The 18,728-nt window shown below is 40.8% G+C and overlaps 1 protein-coding gene across 2 annotated transcripts; it reads left to right on the top strand.

Moving 5' to 3' along the window:
• Positions 1-2,418: 2,418 nt before the first annotated feature.
• Positions 2,419-12,020, top strand: KCNJ8 (potassium voltage-gated channel subfamily J member 8). Of its 2 annotated transcripts, XM_003792452.2 has the most exons (3): positions 2,419-2,767; positions 3,620-4,054; positions 10,637-12,020. In XM_003792452.2, the coding sequence occupies exons 2-3, from the start codon at positions 3,681-3,683 to the stop codon at positions 11,535-11,537; spliced, it is 1,275 nt and encodes a 424-aa protein (XP_003792500.1). In that variant the 5' UTR covers positions 2,419-2,767; positions 3,620-3,680; the 3' UTR covers positions 11,538-12,020. The 2 variants fall into 2 exon arrangements, with proteins under 2 accessions (XP_003792500.1, XP_023370494.1); XM_023514726.1 differs by lacking the exon at positions 2,419-2,767 and having other exon boundaries at positions 3,312-4,054; positions 10,637-11,704.
• Positions 12,021-18,728: the final 6,708 nt, after the last annotated feature.

Genomic DNA, 18,728 nt, shown 5'->3' with positions numbered 1-18,728 from the left:
GTTTGTCATCAAAGCAAGTCAGAACTTGACTTAAAATTGCATATTTGGAAGAATACATCTCCATGGAAAAAATAAGTCTAAAATTGATGCCAGCGCAAAAAAAAAAAAAAAAGTATTTTCAGAGAATTCAGATATGAATTTAGTGTTACAAGTCTCCCTATAAATTCTCAACAATTCATCTCTTTTCAATTTCAGTTTTCTTATTATTTCCATGTCACAGTCATCTCTGACCTTTGTCCCAAACAATATTGACTCTGTGTAACGTTCCTTCTGTATGCATTTATATATTGCCCACTGACATTACCTCTTAGCCACAGATCTCATTTCTTCTGTAATTGATGTGGTCATTTCCGGCTCTTCCCCTCTGCCAATCACAAAATTTTGGAGGCTGAAGGAACTCTGCTTAGAAATGCAATCCTGAAAGCCATCATCTCTTCTGCTTCTTGACCAGTCCTCCTAAAATAGGCTCTTACTGTGATCAGAATCTTCCACAACTTACCACTACCTGCTGAATGCTGTCTGGACTCTGTTGAACATTTAAGGCTGGCTGTGCTTTTTTTCAAGGCCCCAACATGCTTTATCAGCTTCATGTCTTTCATTCATTGAGTCAAAAATATTTTTGAGCACGTCTGTAATTTGAACAGTGCTTGGTACAGAGATGAACAAGCCACAGCCTTCTCCTCTAACAGTCCTCAGTTTAAGGGAAGAGGTACAAGGATGGGAGGAAATGAAACGTGCGCAAATAACTCAGTAAGTTTAGGGAATAGTAGTGAAAGAGAACACCTAGGGAGCTTAGGACCCAAGGGTCCCATCCTGCTGTCTTGGTGACTTCACTGCAATGCTGAACAATTTAGCTTCTGTTCCTAAAACATGCTGCAGTCTTCGCAATACCCCATGACTTTCTTCATGCTATGCCCACTCTGTGAAATGTCATCTCTCTGCTTTTCTGTATGCCACAAATTTATCTAGTCTTTCAAAGATGAGATCAAATGCCAAGTACACCATGAAGCTGTCCTTAGCTTCCTAGTGTTAAGTGGAGCCTAGTGTTAAATTTCCTCTCTCCTGTGATTTCCCATGGCACTTTGCTGTATTTCCTGCCTCATTTACCGACATCTTTACTTGTATTAGAGTTATTATATCAATGTCTTGTCTTGACATGACACCTGTCTCTTCAGAGTAGCAACTATGAAATATTTATATATCTCTACATATACATATAAACCTAAAAAATGTCACAAAGTAAGATTTCAACGAACGTTCCCTAAACTAAAATAATGAATAATAATTGGTAGACCAAACTAAATTGTAAAATAGAATAGTGAGGGGGATTGACTATGCAAAAGGATTCCCCACACTTGTGGTGAAACCACTGCGTGAATTACTGCAGAGTTAATGCCAGTGCAGGAAACGAAAGCTAACACACTAGCGCCCCAGGCTCGAAGGGGTTAAGCAGATCTAACCACAAGGGGAAAAAAATCGTTCTTCATTTGCTTTCATTGAAGACTAATTTTAGGTCTTTTAGTAATTAAATGAGCACACTGTTTATGCTCCATACACTTAGGCCCCGAGTCTTGGAAAATAGATGAAATTTCCAAGAATTAAAGTTTCCATTAACGCAAGTGCCAAAATCAGGAGGCTTGACCTGTGGGAGAAAGCACATTTGTCTTTGCTGGCTCCTTTTCAAAAAGCTATAGATATTTACTGTACACCCTTTCTTCTGCGCAATTCCTGTTTTATCGCTCAGACAAGGTAGAGGAGAGGAAGACGCCGTAATCAGAAAGCAACCAATTACTAAAGACCCGAATGGCCTTTAAAGTGCTCAAGGGCTGACAGCGTTTGGGGTAAAATATCTTCATTGGAAGAGACTACGTGGTTTCCTTGTTTCTACTTTTTTTTCTTCTCTTTTTTCTTTCTTTCTTCCCCTCCACACCCGAGTCGTTGTCTGGGGAAGGGGAGAGGGGATGTTTTCTTTCCCGCGCGCTGGATTTGATTTGGTCAAGACAGTTCACTACAGTGGATGGCACAACGTCGGTCTTCCACCTGTACGGTCCCCACTGCACGGGGATTTCGTGTAAATGAAATGGTTTATGCGCACAGCTCACACGTCTGGGAAGAATACTTTCTGACCTTTATATCTGATTTTCTTTTTTTCAGTCTGAAGTAGCCCAGTTATCTACCCAGGTTACAAAATAAAATATAAATAAAAAATAAAAAATGTCTTTACGTCAGTGAACTTGGACTCAGAAAGTTCTCTCCCCCAGCGGAGAGCCTTTTAAAGACTTGCGTGTCCTGCTGGCAGCAGGGGGTCGCGGCTACCGAGAAAAGAGCTGGCCCTCCAGGTCCCGCCCTCCCGGACTCGGCCCTCCCTCCCGACTGTCCCTACCTCCGCCGACTCGCCCTCGCCCCCGCCTGTCCGGCCCCCACCTCGCGCCGTCCGCGGCCTCTGGGTTCTGGCGCGCTTCAAAGCCCAAACTGGGAGGCTGATTTGTGGCGCATCACCCGCCATCAGCCCCTCCTCCGCCCGCGGCTGCTGCCAAGAGAATTGAGCCGAGCAGGGGGAGGGGAAGATCTACACCCATCCCCCTTCCTCCAGCCCACCCCGCGTTTAGATTCAATTGCACCTTTTATTATTTTAACTCTTCTCCCTAGGTCAAGCAGCCCCCGGATCTGTCCCCTGCTCCCGCGTCGGGGATGGGAGAGCCAGGGACCTGCCCGCGGTCGGCTGGCGTGTGCAAGGAGGTCCCTCCGCGCCCGCTGCCTGGAGTCTGTAAGTTTCAACACTCCTCCCGGGGAGGGGAGGGGGGGCTGTCGGAGTCCCTGCAAATGATTTAAAATGCAAAACACAGCAGAGGTTTACATTGCTGGACGGACTTTGGGGGGCACACTCCCTATTTAACTCCACCGCAGCCCGCGGGCTACTGTCGGGCTTTTTCCTGCAGCTTGTACGTTTCATCCCTTCGTTGTTAAAAAATGTTTTCCATTTATAATATTATGAGTTCCACAGGAAACTTTTTTGTCGGCTTTTTTAAAAATGCAACTCATGCTTCCTTTAAATTTAAAATAATTCTTCATAATTTTTAAGTTCCACGGCACATCGCTCATTATTATTTTGTCAGATTACATGGCACATGTTGTACTTTGCAAAGGACCACGGCCTTGCCTTTGCTTGCTTCTAAAAATAAGGGAGAAGAATTTCTCTTTACTTTTAATATTGCGACATCATCGAAAGACTTTAATAAGTGGATCGATCGTGTGCCCAGCTGGCCTTAATTTTCATCATCGACGCCACGTGCTTGTATCCCAGCAGTAATCTACAGACGCGGTGCATCGTAGAAAATTATCTATGAGCCTGTGTTTATAGGAGAAGACTCCTCTGATTTTAACTAAGGCTGTGTCCACCTGTGTTCAGAATGATAAGGAAAATTGAAGTAGTTCTGAGTTAGACCAAATAATTTCTCTGGGATCCCAGCATTCAATCCCGAACTAGATTCCTATTTGGATTAATAAAAGCAAACCTTTGATGGTCCATGCGGAGACATATCCCTCCGTGCAAGGACCAAAGAGGTGAGGAGAGGAGTTGTTTGTTTTTAAGTTTTTAACCAGCGTTTCCCCTGTGCAGGAGGACGGGAGGGAGAGCCAGATCTGAGGCAGGTGCATAGGCTGGCTATGGTGACGGGACGATGTTGGCCCGAAAGAGCATCATTCCGGAGGAGTACGTGCTGGCGCGCATCGCCGCGGAGAACCTCCGCAAGCCGCGCATCCGAGACCGCCTCCCGAGAGCCCGCTTCATCGCCAAGAGCGGGGCCTGCAACCTGGCGCACAAGAACATCCGCGAGCAAGGACGCTTCCTGCAGGACATCTTCACCACCTTGGTGGACCTGAAGTGGCGCCACACGCTGGTCATCTTCACCATGTCCTTCCTCTGCAGCTGGCTGCTCTTCGCTATCATGTGGTGGCTGGTGGCCTTCGCCCACGGGGACATCTATGCTTACATGGAGAAAAGTGGCATGGAGAAAGGTGGTTTGGAGTCCGCTGTGTGTGTGACTAACGTCAGGTAAGGAGGCAGTGGGCTGAAGCAGGGGGTGAAAGCTGTAGAGGAAGAAACCCTAGAGGTCCCTTTCTCTTAGCTCTCTGTTGATTTTGTTGAAAGTGAAATGAAAGGTTTGTTTTAGAATGTTCAGAAACAAAAATGCAAAATAACGAACAACTAAACACTAAACAACTAACACACTAAAAATCTTTTTAAGTGCAGCTTTCTGGATGAAGCTTCTGATAATATGGAGCTCTGGTCCTTTCGGGTTGCCTTCAAAATAGTATGCCAGTTATTAAAAAATTGTTGTAGTTCAAAAGATTCCACAGAGAGACTTACTCCAAAAAGTACACGTTTGGTTTTTATGAAATAGCTGCTGTCCATAGTTTCGGTGTCTACAAATAAATATCTCTGATCCCTAAAAATATTATGCAAATGCTTATAATATTTTTCCCAGACTTCATTTACCCGTGATATTTTCAGAAATAATAAGGAAAAATGGGAAGATAGTGGGGGAGGGAGTGTCCTTGATTAAAAATCTAAAACTGAAATAACAAATACATAGAAGTCCTTCTTTGTTAAGATAACATAGCTGATTTCATTTGATCCAGTATTTAAAGTTATGCTAAGATTCAGAACTCAAAAACACTGATTTTTAATGGAAATTGGTTCAAAAGTTTTGGGGAAGGGATTAGTAGAAGCAATCTCTGGTCTTTCAGAGTTTTAATAGAATAAAAAATAAGACTGTTCTTAGGTGACCTAACTTTGGTTGCCTTCTCTTATAAGTATTTCAAAGACAAAGTGAATTTGAGTTCAGTTGCCTTCTCTTCTATCATAAGTATTTCAAAGACAAATAAAGTGAATTTGAGTTCAGTGCTCCCCCTGCATACTTTCACATGCCCTAAAATGTTTAGTTGAGGCGATTTGTGTCTTCATTTGTTTTGTTGGAAGATGAAAAGAGATAATGTATATCAATTGAGTAAATACTTACTTCAAAGTGGAACAATAGTGGAATAATACTGGAAACTTTTCCAGAACATTTTCTGAATAACATTCTAAATTCACATAATGCTCAAAGACACTTCAAAAACCACCATCCCTGCTGCCAGGACTCTGTGAAGAATAAGGACTTTAATGACCCTGCAATCTTAATGAAGCTAGCATCTTACTGCAAGAAGCAGACCCCAGACTGTGAGCTTATCCACCTTTCCGTTTGCTAAGCAACTGCAATGTCACCCTCTCAGGAAGGGAACGCAGCACTACTGTCCCCAGATCACACACCACAGATTTCAGGTCAAATTTTGAGGAGCAAACACTATATTAAACTGATCCATTGATTTCACCATCGAGGAGGTAATTATTTTCTTTTCTCAAACTTTTGTTTCAAAGACAACGTAGGTAAAAAAAAAAAAAAACAAAAACTTAGGTTATCATCAGTACACCAGATCTAAAGGAAATAAAATATTTAAAATAACTATTAAAATGTTTAAGAGAGATTTGAAGGTCAACTATTATTTTCTGTGATATGTCTCTTTAAGAAACTTCCTGGCACTGATATCGGTGAATCATGTTTATATCAAAATACATTTTTAATAAATTGACTAAGTGAAATAGTAGGTATTGATAGATAGAAAGAAATAGACAATAAACCTTGAAAACAGATGACGGGTTTTATTCACAAGATGATTACATTTTGTAAATAAGAAGTTATTAAGCCATTTGTTAAATGTTGTATATATCATCAAAAGTGATACCTTTTCAATAGCGTTTTTTTTAAAGACATTGACAGAGTGCACTAGTTATTAAAAGCTATTTGCTGGTACCTTGTATTTTTTAAATACGATGTGTTCTGATGCATATTCATTTTCCTGATGTGTTCCTGCTGGTGTGAACATTTGGACAACTATGAGCTATGGCATCCAAAACACAAAGGGACAGAAATGATATTATCAGCTTAACAATTTTAACATTTTAAATTTCACTTCTTACTTAAAATTATTTGACATCTTTTAAGCTTGTTCCACGCCAACTGATTTTATTTTAATGTTAGGGTTCTATTCATATTTTAATCTCCACATAGTTTAAATATAACAAACCATAGATAATAACAATTTTTTTTCACTGACATACAGAAACAGGAAAATCTTAATTCTTTCCCAATGGAAATTCCAAAGGTGACTAAGAATAATTCTAATTCTTTGTATTTCCTTTCCCTTTTTAAGTTCAGTGTGCAGCCATATCTTCCCAATTAGAAATGGTTATTCACCACTGTTTCCAAATCCCATGTGACCATTCTCATTTTAGGGTGACTCATTTTCCCTTTCATATATGTAGATGATTTTTTTAATGTGAGTCAGTAAATAGAACAACCTATTTTCTCTTTCTCATTCTCTTTCAGCCTCACTTTCTCTGTAACAGAACAAAGGAGCAGCTAAATACTGTTATCTCTGGAGATCGCTTACCGTGGCAGGTGTCAATAAAAATCTGAGTCTTGCATCACATGTAATGTTTAGAATTAAATTCTTTCATACACAATGCACAAAACATGGTACAGGAATAGTCTCTCAAGCCACTGAAACAAAACATTTGGGATATTCTTCAGTAGACTGATCTCCAAAGTATGGATGCAGTATCAAAAATTCATTTTGTATCCATGCCCCTCCTCTGGGGTCCATTCCTATCCTTTACCATGTTTTAGGACCATACCATGTACCTTGTGTGTATCTAGTGCAAAAAGCAATCACTGTAGTTTTATATGAATCATTTTAGCAACAAAATAGAAAAAACGGCAACTTTTATATTCCATTTAAAAGCTAATACCAAAAGTAGCTTGCGTATTTTTGCTTACCACTCATGGTCTCCTGCCAAAGTGCATTGTGTGGAAACTACTCAAATGTTTAAACATTTCACTCACTCGTTGCCTGTGGCATTAATAAATAGATAAGACTTTGACAGATGGCTGACATATGGCTTGTCTCCTGTGAAATTAGAGAAGTTGGAAATAGAGCATGTGGGCAAAGATTGTTTCTACAAAGAAGCCATGGCAGCACAAGATAGGTAGTTAAGTGAACAAATTAATAATAACCAAATGTTGTGCTTCTCAGCCGAGGGGATAAGTCAGAACCACCTGAGAGCTTTTGGAAAGCGTCTTAACCAGGTCTACACTGAGTCTCCCAAATCAATGGCTATTTGCTCGGATATGGAGAACATGTGTAGTTTGGAAAAGCTTCCCAGCAACATCCTGACACATGTTGGTCCCTTTCCTTTGCTTCTTTTGGAAGACTAGACCACGTTGAGAGGATTCAAGTTCATACGAATCACACGTATACCTTGAGATATTGCAGTTTTGATTCCAGATTATAATAAATGAGTTATATAATGTTTTTGTTTTCCAGTGCAAATATAGTTATGTTTCTATTTTCTGCCATATAAAATATAACTATATATTTTATGCAATATAAAATAGAAACATAACTTTATAAGTTAAGTGTGCAATATGCATAAAATAGAAACATATCTTTATAAGTTAAGTGTGCAATAGCATTAGTCTAAAAATATACATAATTTTAAAAATACTTTAATACTAAAAAATGATAATTATAGGAGCCTTTAGTACTTCAGAATCTTTCTGCTGGTGGAGGGTCTTGCCTGGGTGTTGATGGCTGCTGACTGATCAGGGCGTTGGTTGCTGAAGGCTGGGGTAGTTGTGACAATTTCTTAAAATAAGAAAACAAGGAGGTTTTGTTTGACTCTTCATTTCAGGAAGGATTTCTCTTAGCATGAAATGCTGTTTGGTAGCATTTTACTCATAGCAGAACTTCTTCCAAAACTGAAGTCAGTCATTTCAACGGCGTTAATGGTATCCTCAGTAGGAGCAGATTCCACCTCAAGGAACCACTTTGTTTGCTCATCCGTAGAAAGCATCTCTTCATCCCTTCAAGTTTCATGATGAGATTGCACCTATACAGACATATCTTCAGGCTCCACTGCTGATTCTAGTTATGTTACTATTTCCACATCTATAGTTCCTTCTTCTGCTGAAGTTTTGAAGACCTCACAGTGATCCGTGAGGGTCGGAGTCAACTTCTCCTAAATTCCTGTTAATGTTGATGTTTGACCTCCACCCAGAAGTCAGGAATGTTCTTAATGGTGTCTGCAATGGTGAATTTTTCCAGAAGATTTTCAATTTACTTTGCCCAGACCCATCCGAGGAAGCACTATCTGTGGTGCACATAGCTTTATAAAATTTATTTCTTAAATAATAAGACTTGAAAGTTGAAATGAGTCTTTGACCCATGGACCGGGGGATGGCTGTTGTATCAGAAGCATGAAAATAATATTCAACCCTTTGTACATACATCTCCACCAGAGCTCTTGGGTGACTAGGCTCACTGTCAGATTTTGGAAGGAACCTCTTTTTATCTGAGTATTATGTCTCAATGGAAGACATAAGATATGCAGTAGACAATGCTAAAGTATAGCCAGCATTGTAGTATATTATTCTGAAGGGCCCTAGGGATTTCAAAATGATAAATGAGCATTGGCATCAGTTTAAACTCACAAGCTGCCCTAACAAGAGTCAGCCTGTCCTTTGATGTTTTAAAGCCACACATTGACTTTTTTTCACTAGCTGTTAAATTCTTAGGTAACACCTTCTTTCACAGTAAAAGCTATTTTATCTACATTGAAAATCCATTGTTTAGTGCAGCCACCTGCATCAATTACTATAGCTGGGTCTTTGGAATCACTTGCTATAGCTTCTAACTAGCACTTGCTCCTTCTCTTTGCATTTTTATGTTACGGAGACGGCTTCTTTTCTTAAATCTCATGAAGCTAGCTTTCTAGCTTCAAACTTCTCTTCTGCAGCTTTCCCACCTCTCTCAGCCTTCATAGAGTTGAAGAGAGATTCTTGCTCCAGATTGAGCTTTGGCCAATAGGAATGTTGTAGGGGGCTTGGATCTAGACCACTCAAATGTTCTCCATATCAGCTGTTTTGCTTTCTTATCATTTGTGTGTTCCCTGAATAGCGCTTTTAATTTTTCTTCCAGAATTTTTTCTTTGCAGTCACAACTTGGCTGACCATTTGCCATAGGAAGTGTAGCTTTTAGCCTGTCTTGGCTTCCAACATGCTTTCCTCATTAGCTTAATTGTTTCTAGCTGTTGATGTAAAGTGAGCAATGTATGATTTTTCCATTCATTTGAACGCTTAGGGGTCATGGAAGGGTTATTAATTGGCCTAATTTCAATATTGATGTGTTTTAGGGGATAGGGAGACCCAAAGTAAGAGAAGGAGAGGTAGAGAATAGCTGGTCTGTCGAGCAGTGAGAACACACATTTATTGATTAAGATAATCAATAAATAGCTGTTTTACATGGACATGATTTGTGGTGCCCCCCCCCAAACAATTACAAAGTAACATCAAAGATCACAGATGACAATAACAGATATAATCGTGAAATAGTTTGAAATACTGTGAGAATTACTAAAATGTGACACAGCAACACAAAGGGGAGCACGTGCTGTTGGGAAAATGGAACCCATGGACTCCATTAACTTGCTGGATGCTTTGAAGGTCTCCACACATATTCAACTTATACAAAATACAGTATCTGTGAAGGGCTGTAAAGCTAGGTGCCAGTACATGATCTTGATGGAGACACAAATTTCCACTTCTAATTCTTCCTTTCATAGCTGCAATATTCTCCCAATCACTTAGAGAACAAAACAAGATAAGAAACACTTCCAAGTGGAACATCATTCTTTTTTAATTGAAAATACTAGGCTCAGTGCCTGTGGCTCAAGTGGCTAAGGTGCCAGCCACATACACCTAAGGTGGCGGGTTCGAATCCAGCCTGGGCCTGCCAAACAACAGTGACAGCTGCAACCAAAAAATAGCCAGGCATTGTGGCGGGTGCCTGTGGTCCCAGCTACTCGGGAGGCTGAGGCAGGAGACTTGCTTGAGCCCAGCAGTTGGAGGTTGCTGTGAGCTGTAATGCCACGACACTCTACCCAGGGGGACAGCTTGAGGCTCTGTCTCAAAAAAACAACAACAAAAAAAACTAGTATTTTTGAATGATGTGCTTGTACCACTTTTTAGCACCGTGCTTTCTCTATATAGTGTACAAAATAAGTGTTAGCTAAGGCGTATGATTTAATGGTTAAAAATAATAAAAAGTTCACTCATTACCCCTTTCCTTCCATATGACTCAAGTGTCTTAAACATAGATATTCAATAAATAATAAACACCTACCTGTTAGAAAGTTTTACTAAGTAAATTGTACCTTTGAGAAAGCAAAGTATTTGGCGAAGTAAAATTGGTACACCCTATAAATATGTATGTTTATTTTATTAATGCTTCCACACAGGTAGGCCCAAGACCTAGTAAAGTCGAATAGAATGGGATGCCAGAAGTGTGGAGGTAGATGTATGCAGAAGAAAGAGAGAGAGAATGAGCAAGCAAGAGAGGGCATTGTGCGTTAAGTTAGCTAGTCTTCCCAAAAGCATTGAGAAGTCTTCAGGGGAAGAAAATGAAAAGTTGAGCTTGGCCTGTTGTTTCATTATCCATGTGACCTGAAGGTGTTGTTTTCTGATATTATTCCTCACAGGTCTTTCACCTCTGCTTTTCTCTTCTCCATTGAGGTTCAAGTGACCATTGGATTCGGAGGGAGAATGATGACAGAGGAGTGTCCTCTGGCCATCACAGTTTTGATTCTCCAGAACATTGTGGGTTTGATCATCAATGCGGTCATGTTAGGCTGCATTTTCATGAAAACAGCTCAGGCTCACAGGAGGGCAGAAACTCTGATTTTCAGCCGCCATGCTGTGATCGCCGTCCGAAACGGCAAGCTGTGCTTCATGTTCCGAGTGGGTGACCTGCGGAAAAGCATGATCATTAGTGCCTCAGTGCGGATCCAGGTGGTCAAGAAAACAACTACCCCTGAAGGGGAGGTGGTGCCCATTCACCAACTGGACATTCCTGTCGATAACCCCATCGAGAGCAATAACATTTTTCTGGTGGCCCCTTTGATCATCTGCCACGTGATTGACAAGCGCAGCCCTCTGTACGATATCTCAGCAACTGATCTGGCCAACCAAGACCTGGAGGTCATAGTCATCCTGGAGGGAGTGGTGGAAACTACTGGCATTACCACACAAGCACGGACCTCCTACATTGCTGAGGAGATCCAATGGGGCCACCGCTTTGTGTCTATTGTGACTGAGGAGGAAGGGGTATATTCTGTGGACTACTCCAAATTTGGCAACACTGTTAAAGTAGCTGCTCCTCGATGCAGTGCCCGAGAGCTGGATGAGAAGCCTTCCATCCTTATTCAGACCCTCCAAAAGAGCGAACTGTCCCATCAGAATTCTCTGAGGAAGCGCAATTCCATGAGAAGAAACAATTCCATGAGGAGGAATAACTCTATCCGAAGAAATAACTCGTCCCTTATTGTGCCAAAGGTGCAGTTTATGACTCCAGAAGGAAATCAGAACACATCGGAATCATGACAGCAAGATACTCCAAGACAGTCTTTGATGGTTTACGCTGGGCTCTGTCAGACCAAACCAAAGCTGGACCACAGTAATTTGTCTTTCTATGTTTTATTACACTAAATGATATTCATATTCAAGCAATAGCACTTTCTATACTAATAAACAACCCACAAAGTGAAGGATTCATGGCTTATACTTGTTTTATACTTGCAGACTTCGCAGTGCTATGGTTCCGTTATGGATAGGGAAAGGTTTGCTCTTGTTTGTTTCCATCTGAAACACAAGACTTACATTAATAGTAATAGACATGGAAAACAAAATTTAGCCAAGGATTAAGTCTATTGGAAATGCTTACTGGTTTCTGTGGTTTACTCTAGAAATGCAGATAGAATGGGAGGGAAAACCCAAATCGTGTTAACACCTTTGTATATCAGACCTCTCCTTTCCCGATGATACTGCACCTGGTAGGAAGCCTAAGGAAAAACTGCTTAAGTTTTATCTGTCTGATTGGGTTCAGTTCATTTGCTTGCTTCTTCATAATGATTTTGGGGGGTTCCTGGTCCTCCAGAAGCAGCCTGATGAGCAGAACTGCACAAGGAGTTATTGGAGGAAGCAAAGTCCTGTGTCATTTAGGATGGGGTTCCCAACAGTGACAGTCCTTTCCTTCAACTTCTCACTTCTTCTTAAGAAACTGCACAGGGAAATACCATATTGATTATTTTCCCAAAACATTTTCTTTGTACTCACAGATCTGTGATTTCTTCTTTCGCAAAAATCATCCCAAATTAAAATTCAAGAAAAAATGCTTTTAGAGGCACGTGAAAGAAATGTCAAGCAGTGCTAACACTTCCTCTGAGAGTCCTCTCTCTGGGACATGTTTCTCTAAGAGAACTACCTTTGTTTTGCTTTGTTTTGATTTTTTCAGTCCTGATGTGTCATGAGAATCCTGAAAGCTTTTCTTCTTTGCACCTCCTGCCTTCCATCTTAAAACTGTACTTTCGGCCCACTAATCTCTGCCTTCAGGCCTGGCATGTATAGATTTGACATTTATCTCATATGCTAATAGTAGATTTTCCATCAAATCTTGATTTATCCATTTTGAGCTCCTGCTTCTTGAGTCAGGAATAAGTGAATGGAGTGACGTACCTGGTCAGTAAGCCATGTACGGCTTTACCCCTATATTCCAACTAAACTCCAGCTAAACATCAGGAGGCTGAGCTGTTGTGCAGCCTTTCACACAGATGGTTTGGTTAATATTTATTTTTTTCTATTTATGATCTTTGAAATAGGTCGTCCTGAATATGTTCAGTTCCTATCTTAAACAAAAGACTTATGATTCTAACCATGTGAATGGAAATCATCAAGTTATCAAGTTAATTATTCCTGGAAAAGTTCTAAACATTCCTTTGAACTCCAGACTCATAGATCAAGCAGGTACTTGAAGCTCCACTCGGATACTGAATAAGCAGGTAACGTGATGTGTTTATAACCTAGGGCTTCGTTTCCACTCACAAAGCCTGACCCTCCCCCAACCTCTCTTCCAGTCACTCGGGCCAACACCAGCAAGTCGTCTCTGATGCCTCTTTCATAGCTTCTGTGCTTTCTGTTAGCAACATCTCTTGGTTTTGCCTTCAAAATCTATCCAGAGTATGACCCATTCTCTCCACCCCCGGCACTTTCTTCAAAGCCTGAGCAGGACTGTTCATCACCCAGGGTACATACGGATGCAGCTGTGCCAATTGTTAGAATATGGAAACATTTCTGTATATGTTGCCAAAGAACGATGCATCTGAGTAACACTTAGTCCATCAGCAACTGGACTAGGTGACTATCAGACCTCCTCGTGGTTCTGGAACAGATACAGGTTCCCATCTCCCCGTCCCACGGCAGCTGAGCAGACCCACAATGCAGCTGCTGCACCGGCAGTAAGAACACATCTGGTGCCTGCCTGCTTCAGTAGCTGCCCAATGTTTGTGACGGTGACAAAGGTTTCAGGGAAAGTGATGTTGGGACACAGTGAGGCTGATGTGCAGGACCAGAGTCCAGCAGCAGTGGAGGGCAAAGCTGGCTGTGGCACACACACAGTTCCCCCAGCCCCCTCCCACCTGCAACCAAAGCTGGGTGCCAAGGACCTAATGACCATCAATTTAACCAGAAGTCCGTGGTAGAAATGTTGATAGGGCTTCTTTATCTCAAGTCGTGGCTCAGGTGGGGGCCTCATGTAGCAGGTGACAGCCGTATCAAACAAAAGATCGGCAATTCCTAAAATGCCAAAAATGTTTTAAAGAGTATTAGAATGATTTTATGACCTGTTTTTGCTAAAATATATTTCAGTGGGTAAGCAATTTTGAGAACCACATAGTTTAGTTTTAGGAAATCAGAAGATGTTCTCATGTTCCATCTCCCTCTCTCCATATATGTCTGTGTGTGATTTTTGACATATATTGAAGTATTATTTTACACTCAGTATTCAGGTTCTCCACTCCACCTGAAAGCAGGCCTTATATCACTTTCAATCATAGATCAAGTTATATCCTACCTTTTCTTAAAACCCTCCTGTGTCTTTTTTCTTTTTCTTTTCTTTTTTTTTTTTAATTGAATGGTAACTATGTACATTAATGCACTTCTGGGATACAGTGTGGGGTTTTCACACACAATCCAAAACACTTCCATCAAACTGGTTAACACAGCCTTCATGTCATTTTCTTAGTTGTTGTTTTAAAACGTTCACATTCTACTCTTAGAAAGATTCACTTGTACCTTTTAAGATAAAACATTCTTACCAAAGTCTGCAAGCCACACATCTTGTTGTTACCGCCTTCCCCTCAATGAGTTCCATGCTTTACCACTGGCCTTCCAGTTCTGTGAAACAGAGTCCTCCTGCAGTCCGAATCTGCTTCGTCAGAATCTGCTTCTACACGGAGCACTTCCCCCTAGAAAGCCTCCTGGGATTCTCTTGTTGTTGTTTAGATCTCTGCTGGAGTATTATCCCATGAGCCAGTATAGTGTTGTGGTTAAGAAAATATTCTGCGGCTAGACTTGCTGGGTTTAAATTTCGACTTCAACATTTAGCTTCAATGAGGTTTTGACAAAGCCTTTAACTTCTTTGTGCCTTAAGTTCCCAGTATAGAAAATCAGAATGATTATGGTATTGACAACAGGTTTTTTTGTGAGGGTTAATTCGGTTAACGTACATAAAGGGCTTAAAAGAATTTAATTCATTTACCCAGGGCAACCTCTTGAAATCAAGAACTGCCTTGAAACAAGCTGGAATCATAGTAAATGACTAAAGCAATGCATCACTTTTTTTTTTCCATCTAGGACAGAGATTAAAAGAAATCGTTGCAATATGAATCTGACCTCTTAAAAATTCCAACCAAGCTGGGTACAGTCACTTATGTCTGTTATCTTAGCACTTTGGGAAGCAGAGGTGGGAGGACTGCTGGAGTGCAGAAATTTAAGACCAGCCAGGGCAGCGTAGTGAGACCCTGTCTCTACACAAAAAAATTTTAAAAATTAACTGGGCATGGTGGCACAGGACTTTAATTCCAGCTTTGTGGGAGACTGAAGCAGGAGGATCACATGAGCCCAGGAGTTAGAGGCTGCAGTGAGCTCTGATCGTGCCACTGCATTCCAGGCTGGGTCGCAGAGCAAGACCTTTTCTCAAGAAAAACAAAACGCTCTCCAGCAGACACCATCTCCCCATTCCCACTTGCTTTTGCTGATTCTTTGACACCTACCACTTACCAGTCTTCAGAGATTATCATGTGTAAAATATTAAAATGTATAAGGAAAAAAATGCATGCAGAGATTTATGGTTTTACAAATCTATCATTTATTTATTCATTTAGTAATGTATATTGAACATCTGCCATGTCTGACATTTACCATCTGGCAAAAATAACGAGGTGTGTCTGTTTTCTTTAAAGGGGAGTAGAAATTGATAGGCAGGTTACATGCTGATTCTGCTCCTAAGTAACCAGAGATGGAAAGTATCAGATGAGAAACACTGGATTACAGGCCAGGATTACAGAGGAGACGTTTCCATCCTAAATCAAAACCAAAACCTACTCCTAGTTAGTGAGTAGGCATGGAAAGAAAGCAGAAGATCCAGAACTACGACCCGGAGAGCTTTGCTAACAGCTGGGTGAGGAAACAGAAGATTGTCTGTCCTTAGAACCATCAATCTCCCCTTGCTTTACCCAATACCATAGTTTTACTCTATAATTCTTCATCATATGCCACTTAGCTCAAGACTCTAGGTAAAATTCCTGTTGCCTCTGCACAGAGACATTTCTGAATCTCCCTTGCCAAGCGTTCTGACCCATGATTGTGCCTCAGAACCGACAGTGTCCCGACGGCTTAAGGAAATGACCTTCCTTCTCAGAGAAGGTCTAACTCCCATAGAAGTTAGTCACTTCGCGAACACAGGGCAGCATTTTTTTCCTTCCCGTAGTTGGATTCTTTTTGTTGTTGTTTATGACTTGGCATTTGTAGAGCAGGAAGTTTCCTCTTTGATAATAAATCAATCATAGATAAAGAAGAAAGAATAAAAAGATAGCCACATCTCCCAGGGCTCCCGCTCTCCACTTTTGTTATTTCCAGCATGTGGAAGGTAGAGACAGAACTGAAATCAGTGTCTCCAAGGACCCGTGCATTAAAGTAACCATAACAAATCCTACAGGCTGTCCTAGAGGAAACCCCAGGGCCGTGCGCTTCCCATGATCTTTATGCACAATTCTCATCAATGGTGATGGGAATTTCCCCCACAGACCTCGGAAGGACGTGACTCTAATTATACCCCTTGAAAATTTACTGCACAGATAAGTTTAAATTTATGAAAACCTTAATCAGCTTCTAACTTCAGATCAAAATATTGCATCGGAGCTCGATTTCACTTTGGATTATTTACATCTTCATGAGTCCTCCTTTTCAGGAGGTGTTCTCATTCTCATGAAGATTTTCTTGGCTGTACCACGTGGCACCCCTCCCTCCACTCCAGTATTCCCCGGGGTGGTTGGAATGAAACTGTTGCATTATACTGAATTTCTTTTAGTTACTTGAAGAAACAAAATTACGAAGCCTGGATTTTCACATACTACTGGATTGTTTCAGGGTGTATTTAAAAAGTGGAGAATAAACCAGTTATCTATAAAAAGGAAGTTGAGATGTATAGTACTTCTCACTGAGACTTTACAAACGAATAGAATTTTTGAATGACTTCAATTATTTGTCACTGACTGGTGAAGAAGGCCCCTATTCTTTAAGCATGAAAGTCCTAGTTCTCTATAGTTTGATTCCAATGCTCATTTCTAGCTTTGCTTTGCTTTTCTTCTCTTCTCCTCTCTTTTCTTCCCTTTCTTTGTTTTTGTTTTTGAGGCACAGTTAAACTTTTTCTCTCTGGGTAGAGGGCCCTGGCATCACAGGTCACAGAAACCTCAGACTCTTGGGCTCAAGAGATCCTCTTGCCTCGAGCTTTATTTTCAATACTCACCCCCAATACCTTGTAATTCTTTAAGTTCACGGAATGGTTGTCTTATATTCAAGTCTACAAGTTATTGGGACTGCAATTCTGCACTTGCTCTATCCACTAGAACTGCTTTTGCAAAGCCTTCTCAAATCTCCCACTTAAATTACTCCTTCATCCCTGCAATGTATACCTCTATTTATTGGTTATTTCATAATAACTTTCCGTTATCACATACACGCACATCTCCCACTAACTAGATTGTCTTTTCCCCAAACTACTTATCACACAACTTACCTAAATAGTGGTAGCTGCCTGAGTGATTCCCCCCCAAATCCATTCTTCCTTTTACTTCACAGAAACAGAGTTTTAGCTGGGCACATGACCATTCAGCTGGAAACTGTACCTTCCCCCGCCACTATTGCAGTTAGCTGTGCCCATGTGCTTCCTTTTGGGTCAATGGCCTGTGAATGGAAGCCAATGGGCCACTTCCAGTTCTTGAATGTCTAAACTCTGAGCTTGCATTTCTCTGCATTTCCACCTATCATGAACTGGGCACATATGTGGTAGAGATCCAGCTTTGTCCAGGTTGGCGAAGACACACAATGCTGAATTAGATCAAATGGAGAGGTAACCCTGTTGGTATCCTACAAAAGACTTGTGTCTATAATTTGTAAAGAACTCTAACAAATCAATAAGAAAAATGCAGACAAGCAAGTATAAATTATTGACAAATACATGAGAAACAATATATGATGAGGACCCAAAAAGGCAACACACATATCCAAAAGTAAGCGATTTCACTAATAACCCCAAAATGCAAAATGAAAATCACAAAGTACCACCAGAACAGTTCAACTACAAAAGATGAAGGCAAGTGTTGAAGAGGATAAAGAGCAACTGGAACTCAAATATATTACACAAAGGAGGTTATCAATATGGCACTCATAAACATATTGATTGTGGCAGTGTCTTATAAAATATACTATAACAGGCTCGGCACCTGTGGCTCAAGAGGCTAAGGCACCAGCCACGTACACCTGAGCTGGCGGGTGAGAATCCAGCCCGGGCCCGCCAAACAACAATGATGGCTGCAACCAAAAAATAGTCAGGCATTGTGGTGGGTGCCTGTGGTCCCAGCTACTTGGGAGGTAGAGGCAGGAGACTCGCTTGAGCCCAGGAGTTGGAGGTTGCTGTGAGCTATGATGCCATAGTACTCTACCCAGGGGACAGCTTGAGGCTCTGTCTCAAAACAAATTAAAAAATAAAAAAAAATAACAAACTCTATGACTGAGCAATTCCATTTTAGGTACACAAGTTCAAAAGGTTTATAAAAGAATGTTTACATTATTGCTGTTATTACAGCCCTACACTGGAAACAACCCAAACATTCCTCTACAATAAAACACATATGTACATTCAATTTTTTTTTTTTTTTGCAGTTTTTGGCTGGGGCTGGATTTGAACCCACCACCTCCGGCATATGAAATATATTTTTATGAAAGAATTCTACAGAACAATTAGAAAGAATAATTTATTATTTCACAAGCATAGACAGTATTGCGCAAATCCAAAAAATTTATGTGATCCTGTTTATGCGAAATTTAAAAACAATCAATACAACACCATGGTGTTTCCTATTCGGGATGTTACTTATCCTTACAGAATAAATGTGGTACCGGAAAGACACCATGAGGGAACTTCTGAGGTTTTACTAGTGTTGTTTCTGGGATTATGAG

This window comes from Otolemur garnettii, unplaced genomic scaffold (assembly GCF_000181295.1).
Source record: "Otolemur garnettii isolate 467f Iridium unplaced genomic scaffold, OtoGar3 scaffold00057, whole genome shotgun sequence".
In the NCBI taxonomy this organism is placed as follows: domain Eukaryota; kingdom Metazoa; phylum Chordata; class Mammalia; order Primates; family Galagidae; genus Otolemur; species Otolemur garnettii.
This window is presented reverse-complemented; position numbering and strand designations above follow the sequence as displayed.

Excerpts from the sequence above, each read along its gene's own strand:
- KCNJ8 (XM_003792452.2), top strand. The coding sequence starts at position 3,681 with ATGTTGGCCCGAAAGAGCATCATTCCGGAGGAGTACGTGCTGGCGCGC. Across the intron at positions 4,055-10,636 it reads GTGTGTGTGACTAACGTCAG|GTCTTTCACCTCTGCTTTTC; the intron begins GTAAGGAGGCAG and ends TATTCCTCACAG.